General features: G+C 38.2%; 1 protein-coding gene across 2 annotated transcripts in view; it reads left to right on the top strand.

Annotated features, from left to right (window-relative positions):
* The window catches only part of ARHGAP18 (Rho GTPase activating protein 18), a 121,738-nt gene extending 107,184 nt beyond the window's left edge, over positions 1-14,554 (top strand). The window contains exons 13-15 of one of the 2 annotated variants that reach the window (XM_057739358.1): positions 8,279-8,403; positions 12,052-12,113; positions 13,274-14,554. In XM_057739358.1, coding sequence (XP_057595341.1) covers positions 8,279-8,403; positions 12,052-12,113; positions 13,274-13,365 — 279 coding nt within the window. In that variant the 3' untranslated portion in view covers positions 13,366-14,554. Of the gene's footprint in view, positions 1-8,278; positions 8,404-12,048; positions 12,114-13,273 lie in introns of both variants that reach the window. The other variant, XM_057739357.1, reaches the window with a different exon arrangement.
* The last annotated feature ends 784 nt before the right edge of the window (positions 14,555-15,338 follow it).

The following is a 15,338-nucleotide window of genomic DNA, read 5'->3' as shown; positions in this document are numbered from 1 at the left end:
GGCCTGAGAAATTGGAAGAATGGAATTGACAGATAGGGAAGATCACAATTTCACCTTAAAGCTTGTTGAATGTGGGGTGTGTGTTGGATTATCTAAGTGGGGAGGACTGAGGGTGTTTGGAGGGAAAATAACGTAGTCATTCTGGCCAGTGAAGTGCATGGAGCGGCAGGGGTAGAAGGAAGGCAGGAATGGGGCTTAGGGATGGGGTGGGGGAGGGGGACAGGCTACTGTTCTGCACATGGCACGAAACTTCTGAAAGCTGTGGCCCCAGGAGTTGCATGATTATATTTGCATTTTAGAACAGTCGTGCTGATGGCAGGTGAGGGATACATTGGAGGAGTGTGATAGAGGAATTTAGGTAGGAGATGCTGGCTAATTTCATTGTTGATGGGAGTATATAAATTGGCAGAATCCCTCTGGAGAGCAGTTGGCATGTGGCAAAGTCCTGAAAACCATGCTCCTCGTTGGACTTAAATTCCTTCAGGGGGGATAATCACGTGAGCATGCGAATCATTGTGTGCGAGTTCATTGCCGTTTCCTGTATACTGGCCACAATTAGAGATAATCCAAAAGGACAGAGGTGATTGGTTAAATATGTTATGGCATAGCTATATAATGAAATACCATGAAAATGGACACGTGCATATGTTGACATTGGAAGATATTTGTAATATGTTGAAGGAAGAAGTTACAAATCAGTGAATAGTTTCTCGCTGTATTTGTAAGGGGTACTAATTACCATTATTCTGAATGCTCACCAGAGGTCAGGTGTGCTGCTAAACATTTTACCAACATTTTATTTAGTATTTGTAGCAGTTTAGTTGGAGTTTATTATCAAAATAGTCTCTCTCTTTTTTTTTACAGATCAGGAAAGTGAGGCTCCGCAGTCTTAAATAACTTACTTAAGGTTATCTAGATAGGAAGTGGTGGAGCTGGAATTTGAAACCAAGTCTATATGACTTTAAATCCAGGTCTCTTTACTGTTATCCTCTCTTTCCCCATAGAGCACAGAAAAACTCTGAGAAGGATATATATATATATATATATATATATATATATATATATATATCCCCAAATCCTGGGCTTATGTGTAGTAATAAAATGAACATGCATTACTGCCATTATTAGATATGTTTAATATATAGCTTTAAAAACAGTCCTGGGTTGAGCTAAGGCCCAGCAATGGGAATGGAAAGAAGTGTTGAATGTGAGCCAGTAAGACCCATATCAGTGAGATGGTGAAACTGATTAGATGTGAGGAAGGTGGAAGAAGAAGGAATCTAGAATGGTGTGCTGATTTTACCTTGGGTGACTTTAACATCAAGATAAAACATCCAACAAAAGGGACAGACTTTGATGCCTTAGTCAGTGTTTGGCATTTGGGGTTGACATGCCTTTGTGAACGTTGGCTACAGGGGCCTGAAGCTCAGGGGGTGGCCAGGGCTGGAGGCGTGCATTTGGGACCAACAGAGATAGTAATTGAAGCCACAGAGTGGTTCCTGTTACACAAGTGGATATACAGGGTAAGAAAAAAAAAAAGGCAAAAACACCAGTATTTAAGTAGTAGGCCATGGAAAAGGAGCTGTAAGAAGAGGCCAAGAAATAATAGGAAGTAAGGGAGAGTTGAAGATTGTAGTGTCTTAGCCCCCCGGGGAGAAGAGTAAAGTAATGGAGCTTGATCAGTAGTACCAAATGCTACAGAGAGGCTGAGTAAGGTTAGCCTTGGATAAGAGGTCCTCTAGATTTTGCATTTGAAAGGTTAGTTGTGACTTTCTCCAAAGCATTGTCAGTGGCTGTTGATGGAAGAAACCACGATTTCTAAGGGTTGAAAAGTAAAAGACGAGATTATAGATCATGAAAATTCATCAAGGTAATATGTTTTTAAAGCCCTTTGTATGCTATTAATGCTAGCTATATATAATCGGGCATTCGTGTTGTTATGCTTGACTAGGTAAATTAATAGTTTGATTCAGGTTGTAAGGGACACACTCAATCTACTTAACAAGACCAATGTTTGTAATGGCTGCAGCATATTAATTGTTTAGTACAAATGTGAATTTCTTAAGTACTAATGAGACTTATCTATTAATTACAGCAAGAGGAAATACTTGGTGAAAAATAACATAATTGTAGACTATTTGAAAATAACCATTTTCTGATAGCCTTCAAGTTGTAGTTGGAATTGATATCAGACACACACATACACACACACACACACACACACACACATATGTACACACCACATCAAACACCAGAAATTATGTGGCTTGATATAGCCCTAGCTTTGCCATTAACAAGACGGACATTAATGGCAAATCATTTTCTGTCTCTGGGTTTCAGTTTCTTCTATAAAATGAGAGTAAGACCAGATTAATGCTGTTCAACCAGCAGTATGCAATAGGGGCCTCTGTAGTATTATTTAAAAAAAGCAAAAAGCAAAAAATCATGACTGGGCCGCTCCCTAGACCCACTGAATCAGAATCTTCCAGAGCAGGACCTGCACATGTGTATTGTATAAAAACTGTCAAGGTAAACTTTCCCCCGTTTGGTATATGTGTGTTTGTGTGTACATATATTTAATTTTATTATGGAATTTTTCTAGCATCACAAAAATAGAATAGTATGTGAACCTTCATAAACCCACCACCAACAAACACATTTTAAAAATCTTGTTCCATCTTGTCTTCCACAGCTTTTTTCCTTCTTGTATTTTTAGGGAAATCACAGACCTTTCATCATTTCACCCATAATTACCTCAGACTACATCTCTGTCTAAAAAGGATCTAGGGCAGCTTTGATGAGCATCTGGTTATGAATAGCTGAATCATGGAGGTTTCACATCCATTGTGGCCTTAGATCTGGTGATTTCTCTTCTGTCATTCACGCTTACCTCTGAAAGTAAAAGGGAAGCTGTACCTTTATGAGAGAGCGTGAGTGCAGAGCGGGGCTCTGTGAGAGTCTGTGAAATAAGCCAAGCTGCTCACCACATCTGCCCTCATTGTAGAGGGAACAAAAGTTCTCTCTTCCTAAGGCGAACTTCAGTGTTAACTCAATATGATCTGCTGGTCTCCCCCCTAATCAACAGTTGAGGAGCTTGAGCTTTGGAGAGCTTACATGACTCGCTGAAAGTTCCGAAATGATGTTGTAACATTTTTTAGGGTTTTGGACATGGAAATCTGTTACTCCCATCCTATGCCATTCTCCAGAAGAATCCTGGAGTTGGCAGCAATGCAGCATAGACTCTGGGTCATTTGTGGCTGGGGTTGTGTGTCTAGTCACAGCTCTGCTTAGAATTCCATCTCTGGTTTCGTTTAACAGCTCTGACCCAGAGCATTGTTGCAGGTATTGTTTCAAGCATCTGCTTTAGGTATGGAAACAGTGTCTGGATCTACTTGGGGACCCATGTGGAAAATCAAGTGACAATATCAAGTGCAAAATCTTGTTTCTTTTTCAGACATTCTCTGATTTTTTTTTTTACATTGCTTAAAGAATACCATATTAAAAGAGAAAAATGTCAGAACTTATTTCATTGTCAATTAAGTGCTTATTAAGTATGGAAGTTATTTCAGGCCCTTCTTTAAAATTCTCTGAGTCTGTAAGTTGGATAAAAGCTTAAGCATTTGGATAACAAAAGCCCAATTATAATCGGAACATAGACTGTTCAAGATAACAGAGAATGACTTCTATATCTCCACCTCCAATCAGACTAAAGTGATGAATATGCCATTTTAGCTTAAGATACCCTGCTAAAATGTCCTTGTTAAACTTTCTAAAATATGTGTTATATCTGGCCTTTATTTGAGAAAGTTGCATGTCCAATTTGCCCTTTTGAAGATAAAAGGTTTTTTTGTAGTATTAAAAATGTCAGCTTTACATTTAAATTAGCTTTTAATTTAAAAGAAGAAATTAATGTTTCTTCAAAGGGTCTGACATTAAATTTCTAATCTCTAGAGTGTAGAAATATGAGCAACAGAATATTTATCTACACCTTTTGAAAAAATAGTAAAATCATTGTTTATTTTACCAAATAGTAAGAAAGAAAATCCTATTTTTAAAAATATACTTTAGTTCAATCTGTAAAATATATGAGAACCATATGAGGTCATTTTCTCTATTTTAACTGTCTTTGCATGCATAAGAAATTAACTAACATTTTGTAAGTTGTAAAATCCTTTGTGACTAATTTTTAACGGCATGTTAGTCAAATACTGCTCTTCTCCAGTCTTGCTGTACATCATAAACCAGCTCACAAGCACACCAAAAAAATTAAAATATAAGGGACAGAGTCACAGCTGTTAAGACAAAAAAAAAGTGAAATAGGAAGGTTACAAAGATTATACGACTCACAGATTTAGTTATTATTATGACTCAAGCTAAGAACAGACGGTTTGGCTTTGTGATCAGGCGTGTTGTGTCTATTCAGAGCTTGGCAGCTCACTGTAATTAGTATACTAACAGCTTTAGTATTTGATACACTGTGATACTGCGGCTTAATAGTAGTTGTCATACACTATTTAAATGAGAGCTTTGCATCAGTTATTGTTTATCATCTTTAGTAAGAATCATTTGGCCACCCTTGTCAAGGTATCCAGGGAGAACGTTCCAGAAACAGGTTTTAAACTCTTCTTCTTTAACCATCACATGTATCAGTTAAACTCCTTTCTCCTCCAGCAGTAAAGGGCAGGGTAGATTCAAGTTGAGTCAGACTCCCAGTCTTTTTATTGTTGTGAGAATTTGGGTGGGGTGTATCACCACAGAAATAAACACTGAGAGTCCCCCCGCCCCCTCACACACTGAGGGGAACCGTGTGGGAAATGTTTAATTTCACAGCCATAAGAAACCTGTACACACACCACTCCCCATATGCTGGCAAGAGTCCAAATACAGCAATTACCTGACTTTTCACATACACGTGAGAACTCTCAGGTGCCCTCAGAAGCTGGTACCGAGGCCTCTTCCTTCTAAACTAACAGAGAGACTCCGGATTCCTGTGTCAGATGTGGTGCTGTCAGGTACAACCCCTGACACCAGCCTGGTCTCAATGTTGTGTTTTAAAAGAAAGCATGGCCATGCTCTCCAAAGTGTGATCCCTGAACCCATTTAGAAAGTGCAAGCCATGGTCATATTATTAGGGATATTTAGCTGTTTTGTGAGATGCCTTGGGGGGAAAGTGGCTGCATCCCCAGGCAGAGGCATGCTAATGTTGGTTGCTCTCTATAGGACCAAATGACTAGATTATTCCTTTTAGCATCTTTAATTCCTTTCTGCTGTTCTCTTTCCCTGCCTGTCTTTTCTCAGTAGTACCATGTGGTAGATAGAGACAACTTAACTTGTTTCTTTTAGGCAATATTCCTAAGACTATTTTTTGCTATTAAGGGAAATACTCATTGGTATAGTTTATTTGATTCTGGAGAAATTTTACTTTTATTAGCATCCCATTTTTAGTGAGAATTTTTTTTTTTCCCCGTGCCATACAGCATGCGGGATCTTAGTTCCCCAGCCTGGGACTGAACCCGTGCCCCCTGCATTGGGAGCACAAAGTCTTAACCACTGGACTGTCAGGGAAGTCTCCAGTGAGGAATATTTTTGAGTGACTCATTTAATCAGTAAACATTGATAGATGGCGACAGATGTGTCTCAGATATGTGGCATGTAAGTAGAACACAGGTGTCATATATTAGGATCTCCATCATAAAAGAGATTCAGTGGAAACTTCAGTGGAAAGAGGAAATTCCTTTTGACTCTGTGGAGTCAGAAACCCTCCATGGAGGATTTCGTGGGGTTTGATGTATGTGAGCTGGGCCTTGAAAAATGGATAGGTAGCAGGGGATATTTCAGAAAGGGAGGAGAACATACTTAGAGATAGGAAAGCATGGGTGTTTGTAATGAATTTTGACTGTCCTTTTTTATCTAAAGAATGGAATGTGCCACAAGGAAAAGTTGGGGGCGGAGGGAGCAGGGAGCAGAGGAAGGTTGCTCTATTCCTGAACTCTCTAGGGCAATTTATTATTTTTCTGGATCATTTTGCTTTTATAACTCATTTATTGTAGAACTATATATATAAAAACTTATGTCAGCTTGCTTCACTCTAAATGTCAGCATAGGTTTGCCTGCCTTTTTTGATATTCTAGGGTTGTATAAGATGCAATTATGGGAAAAATTTTTGCTACTACTTTCACCAAAGAAACCCTCTATGCAAGGACATTTGGCACAATGACTTGAGCAGAATTTCCTAACTTTTAAATCAGCATAAAGTAGATGTCGATCTGCAAACCCTAACCTGCTGTTCAGAACCCTCCTATAGGATAATAATAATAGACTAACAGAACCCAAAATACCGACATTTGTTTTTCTGAGTAGACAAGGTGGATAGGATCTTATGAACACAGACTCAGTGCTTCAACTGTTGCTGTTATAGTTTTCACTCTAACATTCGAGTTGTCAGGCCCAGCTTATTGTTTTTCACCTCCTATGAGGAAACGGTTGAGACCAGGCCAGCAGGCAGAATGGCCACAGCAGGATATAAGCTAGAGATGAACCCCAAGGGAGAAGTGTGTGTAGCGTAATCGCTGAGTTATAAGATATTTCATCGATTGAATAACTGCTTTGGAAAAAGGTAACGCTACCACATGACATGCACCATCCATTGTAAGAAGCAGCTTAATTTCCAAAATGTCACAAATGAAAATAAAATCTGTCTTAGAATCAAGGAAAAAAGGCAAATTAGACCTGTAAGCTAAAGGTGAGGTGGAGGTCAGAGACTAGATAAGGTATCAGGCCAAACTACAGGCCCCAGAAATTGAGAATCAGCAAACGAAGCCAAGGGCCCAGGCTGGATGGGCGAGATGGAGCAGGAGTTGAGCGGTCTGGCTTGGAATCTGGACGTCCTTTAGGGACTGGATTGAGCACAGTATCCCCAGGGAGAGGAGTCGCACAAGGCGGCTAGGAATGCAGTTCCTCGCCCACCAGAATGGTGAGCAGGCAGCCCCACGTGCTTTGTCTTTGTCTGACTTGGAGGGAGTGCACCCCTCAGGGCTTCACCGAGTGGTCAGGTGAGGGCGCAGGCTGTCTCTACAGGTGGAACAGGTGTTTGCAGCCCTCAGGGAATGAAGCCATTGTCCTACACAGTCCTTTTTGCTCCCTTGATAGTCCTATGTAGTATCACTTTTCTTTGTTATTCTCACACTACATCTCAGGTGTTACTGAGAAGCAATCTTTTATCTTTTGGGGGCACCTACGTTTTTATGTAGCCTGGTCTAAAAACCATCTTATTTTTGTTAAACGTTGAAACGAATCACATTAATTCCACCTGTGGTATATTTATACTTTGTTTAAAAAAGAACCAATTCAAGACCATATACATTATGATATTGTGAGCACAAAAAAATGAGATAGTGAGCAAAGGACTTCTGTCTTACTTATTTACCAGGTAAGTAGACTTAGCACGATGCCTAGTACTCAGATGCTTAGTAAATTTGGGTTGAATTAGACAGGGTATTTGTAGTGTTTAAAGTATTATGTTTAAACATAATTTGTGCACGCTGGTCTAAGGTCTGTTCAAGAACATATGGTTATAAATAATAAATTAGCATTTTAGCAGAACCATTAGGACTTAATTAAGCCTAATATTTCAAATGCCATAGTTGATATTTTGATATTACAGTTCTCAAAGTCTTTCTTTGGTAGCCTCTCAAATACATAAAATGTTCTTAACATCTGTGGGCAAAGGATTTAGAATGGGTCATCTCAAGTTCAAAGTGTGAGGTCACAGTGTCTGCTTATCAGCCAAGGGAAGAGCAGACACAATACAAATGTATTAGAAAAGTATCTTTCATTTTTTTAATACTCTCAGGGACAAAAATTTTTGTGAAATTTTGTGAACGTACAGGAAGCTATTTTTAAATGCATACGTTCCAGTAGCATGCAATAACTTCTTTCTGATTCAATTTCATAAATTGCTACGTGAAGAAGCACCCTCTAGTAGATAATACTCAGAAATCAGCACTTAATATGGCAGTAATGGTTATTGCTGTCATTCTTTACATCTTTAAAAATAATTAAGCATTACTGCACAGGCATTATAAAGTTCCCCTATCACCATTAAGAGGATATTTGAGGTTTGATGTAATTTAGCAAATTACATTATACAGTAGTTACGGTTTTTATGTAGTGAAGTAAAGTGGGTAGTAGTTAAGCACACTTACCGTATAATGCATTGTACAGAGTTACATGTTCCAGCTGCTGCCAGCTTTGTTCCAGTGTCATTATTGCTTTGCAGGCTGACGTTCCTCAGGGAGTGATTCGAGTGCAAGCTCCCCATCTTTCGAAAGTTTCCATGGCAATACAGCTAACTGAAGAACTCAAAGCCAGTGATGTACTTGCCAGGTTTCTCAGCCAAGAAAGGTAGAGGCCTGTTTTGTTTTAATTATTCCATGGTATAACTCACTTATGCTCCTCCCCCTCTCCCTCTTTTTTTTAGACTATGGCTGGTGTGAAGGGCTTAACAATGTTGTCTTCCCAGCAGAAAAGAAAAGCAGACTTAACAATTAGAGCGTTGGAATGAGTTGAGCTCATTGGGTATAGTTTGTGTTCAAGTGGAGCCTGTTTCAAGCAGGAGGTCTGCGCATTCCTTCACTGTGTCTGCGATGGGCTTGGCATCTGACACCATGCAATATTCTTGCCAGAATATGGTGATTGGAGGTGAATTACTGTGTGTAGGCTGTTAGGGAAATCACTAATTAGGATACAGTGGGATTAAAACAAACAAAAGATACAACTTTTTCTAGGAAATATAAGGAATACAAACAAATGTTTACATTTTAAAACAGAAGGTATAAAGAATTGAGAGGGACAGCTGGTCCCTGGAGCTCTGGAGTCACCAGGACAAAACACACCATCCTCAGTAGGGACGGCCAAGCCTTCCCCTCTGTTGTGGGGCTGATAGAGCAGGAGGAGTCCTCTGAAAGCCATTGGCATCCCTCTGATGTACACTTTCTGAGACATTTTGGAATATCTTTTCTTGAATTTTAGAGGTTGGAATAGAGTATAGGTATTTCAGTGTTCAAATTCTTATTTTTAGCTAAAATTATACTTTATTGCTTTCCCCCCTCATTTCCACTCATTGAAATAAACAAGTCTAATTTTTTTTTTTAAAGACGGGGACATCAGGGACGTTGGCCGCTTAGTTTCTGAATACTCTGTCCCCTTAGAATTTAATCTCCTCATTCTAACATTCAGCTTTTCTACCCAGACTTCTCCAATTTTAATACAGAACCACATGTATTTAATATGTCTCTGCTCTGTCTGCGGCCCTCTCTAGATGTTGGAAGGGGTATAAAAAATATTTTAAAGTGTCTTCCCTCGGGATTTGTAAATTGGGAGAAGAGATGAGCCCATGCAGTTAACAGATGGTGATGATATAAAAGAGAGGCTTATTGCTAATTCTGAGCTTCCAGTAGACTTCCCTCTCTGCCACGCTCTAAGGGAAGTACTATCATTACTTCTGTTTTACTGATAAGAAGACTGAGACTTTGCAAGGTCACACGTTACATAGGTGGTGGAGCTGAATTCTAAACCTGTGGTTTCTGTCTCCAAAGGAGGTCCTTTAACCCCTCTCCATATTGGCTTGAGGGCCTAGAGGCTGTCACAGGTCCGGGGGCCATTGGTACAGAGTCTGGGAATAGATGGACTTTGAGGGGATTGAGTCCTGGGCCAGTTGGAATTTGGGGGGATTAAGTTCTGGGAGCAGTTGGAATTTCTTGGATGTCTTTTCTCCCTGAAAGCTCTCTCTGCTTCAAGGAAGTCAATCCACTTCCCCTCTACTCCCTGCGGTGACCAAGTTGATCCCATTCTCCCCCCCGGGGATGACTTCCCATCCTCTCCCAGAGTGTGTACCTGAAGATCTGGCCAGACTTCAGATATAAGCAGCTCTTCCAGGCTAGATATGGTTTAATTTACACAAAATTTACTTACAGGACCCAAGTGCTCAATTTAGTCTGTACTTGGGTTCCTCTACTTGCAGATAATACAAGGTGTGACTCTGCAGTTGTATGATATATTTCACTATTTAGGGTAGAGTAGGGCAACAGTAGCCATATTCTTATAAGAAAGCACCAGTTTATGGCAATTTCCCTTTGCGTGTTTGGATTTTCTGCTTGTGGTGCTTTTATTAAGTTTGCTACGCCCTGAAGTGGAATCCCTTCTTCTACCTCCTCCCCTCTCGCCATCCTGCTCCAGCCAGAGGGAAGTCTGGTGAACTTCTCTGTCCATTTGCCTTTTTTCCACCCAGTCTTCAGCCCTTTCCCTTATGCTTGGGGATGCTGGAAGCAGATGACCTGGATCCAAATACCAGCTTTTCCTGTATCATCTTAGGCTAGTTTTTATAATCTTTGTAAGTCTTGGGTTCCTCATTGCAAAACTGGACCTGCATTATAGCCTTGTGATAATTAACTAGGAACATGACCATGAAGCCCATAGCATTATGTCTGGGCCACCTAATAAGTGAAACTTTCAATAAATGTTTATATGTATCTTTTCTTCTGCCACTTCCCCATCCTTCTCCCATTTGCATTCCACTTGTATAGGGACAGTGGGAAACCCTACTTCCCTCCATCCTTTTCCCCGCCTGCTTTCTCTACTGAAGCCAAGAACACATGAATGACAAAATAAATGCCCAATAAATTACACATTTGTTCACCAGTCTTTGATAACATCTGTTGCCTTTTCTTTATGGATTTGTTGATTAGTATTAAGTGAAAGCTCGTGTATACCATGAAATCCAGTTCAGGTTTCTTTAAAGTGGAATAAGAACATAGATACAGAAGAAGCAATCTGAGAACAATATCTGACTAGAATTTTTTTCCTAGTCTCCCAAAACATTCCATTTGGTTTTCATGAAATAATGACTCTTTTTATACTCCTAGTTTATCGGGTTATGTACTATATAAAAAATGAAAACATAATTATTAAGTTATTTAACTTCAAAAATAAGCATACACCAGCTTGGAAATGAAGTGAGTTGTCCCTTGGTCAGGATACAGCTTAGCACGGCAAATCTTCAGCGTGAGGACACCCAGAGCCCCCAAGCGGTCAGTGTGCCAATAGCAGAATAGATGGAGTTGGATAACCACATAAGCCATTAGATGATTGGTTAGGAAAGCTTCTATGGTACCACACTTTTCTAACGGTTTGGATGAAAGTCAGACCTGGTTTTCCCTTCTCAGTTCCAGGGAGTGTGTCCTCAGGGTCTTCTGTCAGTGGTTCACAAATCTTTCCGTGCATCAGAGTCCACTAGAGAACATTTAAAAACCAGATTCTAGGGCTTGATCTAGACATATTAAGTCAGAGTTTCTAGAGCCCTGGATCTGATTTTTAGCAGATTTCCCAGATACAGAGATTTTTGTAAACCATTGGATTTTACCAACTTTTATTGTTTAAATCTAATGTTCTAGAGAGTTTATTCTTTGAAGAGTATAAACCTGTACATACATCCTACTTGTAAAGTCGTCATAATGAGTATTTGCTTCTATTTTGAGTGTAGGTACCTCCCATATTTGGACGGTCAGCACAGGGAGGCTTATGAACCATGTCCTGTTCTTTAATTCATCTTGCATGCTGTTAGAGTGGCCAGCACAGCAAGCCTGTGATAAATACCTATTCAGTAAATGCAGTGTGAAAACTAAGGTGGAAACATTTCTTCTTCGAGTTTCATGAGGACCTTTTTGGCCCCTCTGCACAATAGATGACTATGTTAATCATTTTACTGGCAGCTAAAACGTTGTTACTTTTCTTTTTAACTTTACAAATTTAGATACTGATTTATTATTTCACCTTCATATGTACGATTCCATTTGTTTATTTTAATTTACAGGTGTGACATTTTTACTATCTATTCAGCACATTAACAGATGGGAAAATACAAACGTGTAGATAATTACAGTATGTCTAAGTTATGAATTTTCCATACAAGCTAGAATTCCCCAAGCACATTAAAGTGATTTACTTGCAAGCTGTCTGATGATGCAACTAATCAGTTTGTTTTGTCCCTAGTAGTGGGGTTGCCCAGACTCTCAAGAATGGAGAAGTTTCTTTGTATGAAATTGGAGGAAATATTGGTAAGCACATTGTTTAAATCTTGCATTCTGTATGCTGATTTGACATTGCCAGTGGTGATTATTTATATTTTTGGGAGAGACAAGGAAACAGAAGTAAGATATATAGCACACTGTAGATAGTTGATGAATATTGTGGATTTTTTTAGTGGTCTGACCTTTCTGTTCTGGCTCTTTTAGAGCTTCTTTGTACAAATGCCCATCTATGTGGAACCTGAGCCAAAGGCAATTCTCTAAAATAGGAATAACTTCTAAAATAATTAATGAAGTTTTTCAAAACTTCTTTCTTTTCTATACACTGATGACACATCTTAATAAAGGAAGTAATTGAGCTTACTTAAGACCCAGGTGACACTTTTATTATGTACTAGATATTTTTAGTGAAAGCAGAAGTTATTTTTGCTGTTGTTGATTGCCTACTAAATAATACACGTAAACATACATAAACATATTGGTAGCTTATGAAATAGAAATAGGATAATTGGATTAGTTTTGACCATGTCTCATATTTTATTTGCCCATTTGTAATTATCAGTGGGTCGTACTAATCTTCTTATTAAATTTAAAATAATCCTTTTCTCTTTTTTTGACCCTTAAAATGGTAACAGTGAAATTGTCAACAAATAAATGAGATGGTGTTTAATTCAAAATAGTAATTGAAAATATTTTAAAATAAGTTTTGTAGAATTTTTTTCTAAAACTGAAAAATTTTAGTAAATATTGAAAGTTGAATACAAGAATGTGAAGGCTCCTGAAAATTTAGATAAACCGCAACTCTGCTAGAAATCTAGATTGTTAACTCTGTTAATCAGGATTAATTATTATAGTATATTTGATTTTGCATTTTGCTATTGGATATTGGAAATTAAGCATGGTTTCTTAGGTCGATTCAAAACTGTTGCCACTCTTAATAAAGGTGAATAAGCTTTTAAGAAACGATTTAAAAGCCCATCACAGAATTTTCAACTTCCTAAATTAATGTGAAACCTGTGCATTTAGAGAAGCGACTTTTCCAATATTTGGCCAAGCCTTATGATATTATGGGAGATGGGAAAAAATGAGAACTATTTTGAAGTGTAAGACTTCAGAGTTAAACCACTAGCTTAAATTTAAAATTGCCTCCCTATCTCGCCACTCACTATATTAAAACATCTCTTTACTAGGGGAACGCTGCCTCGATGACGACACTTACATGAAGGACTTATATCAGCTCAACCCCAGTGCTGAGTGGGTTATAAAGTCAAAGCCATCTTAGGAGACTTACGCTCCAGATAACCACGAGGGCTCCCTTAGTCATATTTGCTGGGTCAAGAGTGTAAATAAAAGAAACGGAGCAACTCTTTCATTATTCAAATGTACCCGACTCTTGAATAGTGACACACTCAAGCCTTAAAAAGTTATAGATTTGTGCTGCTGCCAGATTATGTTAATTATTATTATTCATATTATTATTAGAAAACATCCCTGGAGGGAGAAGAAAGGGGCTTAATTAGCTTGCAGGCTATTTTCATACACTCTGTGGAATGTGTCCAGATGTGACATTGCCTTTTTAATATGAAAATATACTCTGTTCCCTCTCTTTTTTCTCCTAAAATGATATATATAGTAATATATGGTTTTCCCCCTTTCTCTCCTCCTAACATCTGCATTTCCCCAAAATGGGTTTGCTTTTCAACCAAAAAGGTAACAAATACCAGGTATGGCAAGTTGTGAAGACAGTACATCTTAAACCAGACCGAATTCAACAGTATTTCTGTCACTATCGAACGTTAATATTCATTTCCTTGATCATTTGTTCAAACAATAGCATCTCACTTCTTGCTGCTGTATCACATGAAGTGATTTGCATTTTTTTCAGTTCATCTGACATATGTGCACAGAACTGTATCCACTATTAAGAAAACAGAACTGTCAGAAACTGCCAATTCTTACTGCACCATTTAAGACTTACACACTCGGAATAAATGAAATATATCCATGTGGAATAACTGGATTATGGATAACAAGAGTGAAAGCCAGATCACTTCATGTAGGCTGTAGTCTTCTAAATGAAATTTAGAAAGTCATAGCTGGCTTTACCTGTTGTCATATTAGCAGTACAAATATGCATGATAGTATGAACCAGTAATTGTTGAGAATGTATTCTGCTGAAAGAGGGATTTCTTTTTTTTTTTTCCTCTCATAAATAAGTCAGCAGGAAGAGTTATTCTTCTGGGTATGACACAGTCATATGAACAAGCTTTTGTTTGTGTACTTATTTTAAATAATCAGAGCAGATTTATTAAAATGCTGTGGAAAGGACTATTCCCAGGGATTTTAATGCACAAACCATATTGTGACAAGAAATGAGCCTCTGTACTGTACATAAGAGGAATGAAGTGAGAGAGAAATGTTCAATATTTTATGAGTGTAGAGTGTAGTAAATAAAAGGTGATGTAAATGAATGTTGCACAAACTGTGTTTATGATACTTTTAGTAGGACTTTAGGCAAAATTGCGCATTCTCAGGAGCTCTCGATGTCACTCTGATTAGGAGGGGAAATGCTGCTAATGAGAACAGTCGCAGATTTTAATTACAAGAGCAGCCTGTGGATGTGATCACTTAAATATCTTTGTGGTGATTTGTGCCATTGCTTTTTTATTTAAAAAATTTTTATAATTAAATGCATTTTTCTAAATTATCTTCTCTTGGAATCATTACTTTTAACTCTGTCCGTTCATGAGTATGATAATGGACTGTTTTTGTTAAAAGCCACTTCTGCTCTTTTACTGCTCCTATTTATTGCTCCTGTGTAATTTTTTAAATGGGAAGACACGTGGTTTTTTCCCTTCGTTTTTTTCCTTATGCAAATTTCTATTCTTTAGGATTTTTCAAAACACACTGTATTCTGTTTCTGCTTTTGACAATACATATTAATTTGAGTAAAATGTTTTATTAATATTTTCATTTAATGAAGAAAATTAACAATATAAAAGCAAACTCAAGTGCTTAAAGCATTTTAGGGGTGCTCAACTTAAAAAAAAAGACAGGGGAGAGTATAATGATTTAGATAAATGGCTTCCGAAAGCAAATGTCAACTAATTGTCACCACGTTTACTACTCATGGAGGGGAGTGGGGAGACACAAGAGGCTTTTGATAATGAAAAGGTACCAGATCTTGGTAAATAAACATGAAAATGCCATTTTATTTTGAGTCCTTCGTAGCACTCATGACCCGAGTTCATTGAC

The sequence above is a fragment of the Hippopotamus amphibius genome, chromosome 6 (genome assembly GCF_030028045.1).
Source record: "Hippopotamus amphibius kiboko isolate mHipAmp2 chromosome 6, mHipAmp2.hap2, whole genome shotgun sequence".
Lineage (NCBI taxonomy): Eukaryota > Metazoa > Chordata > Mammalia > Artiodactyla > Hippopotamidae > Hippopotamus > Hippopotamus amphibius.
The sequence above is the reverse complement of the archived record's forward strand: the minus strand, read 5'-3'. Positions and strand labels throughout refer to the sequence as shown.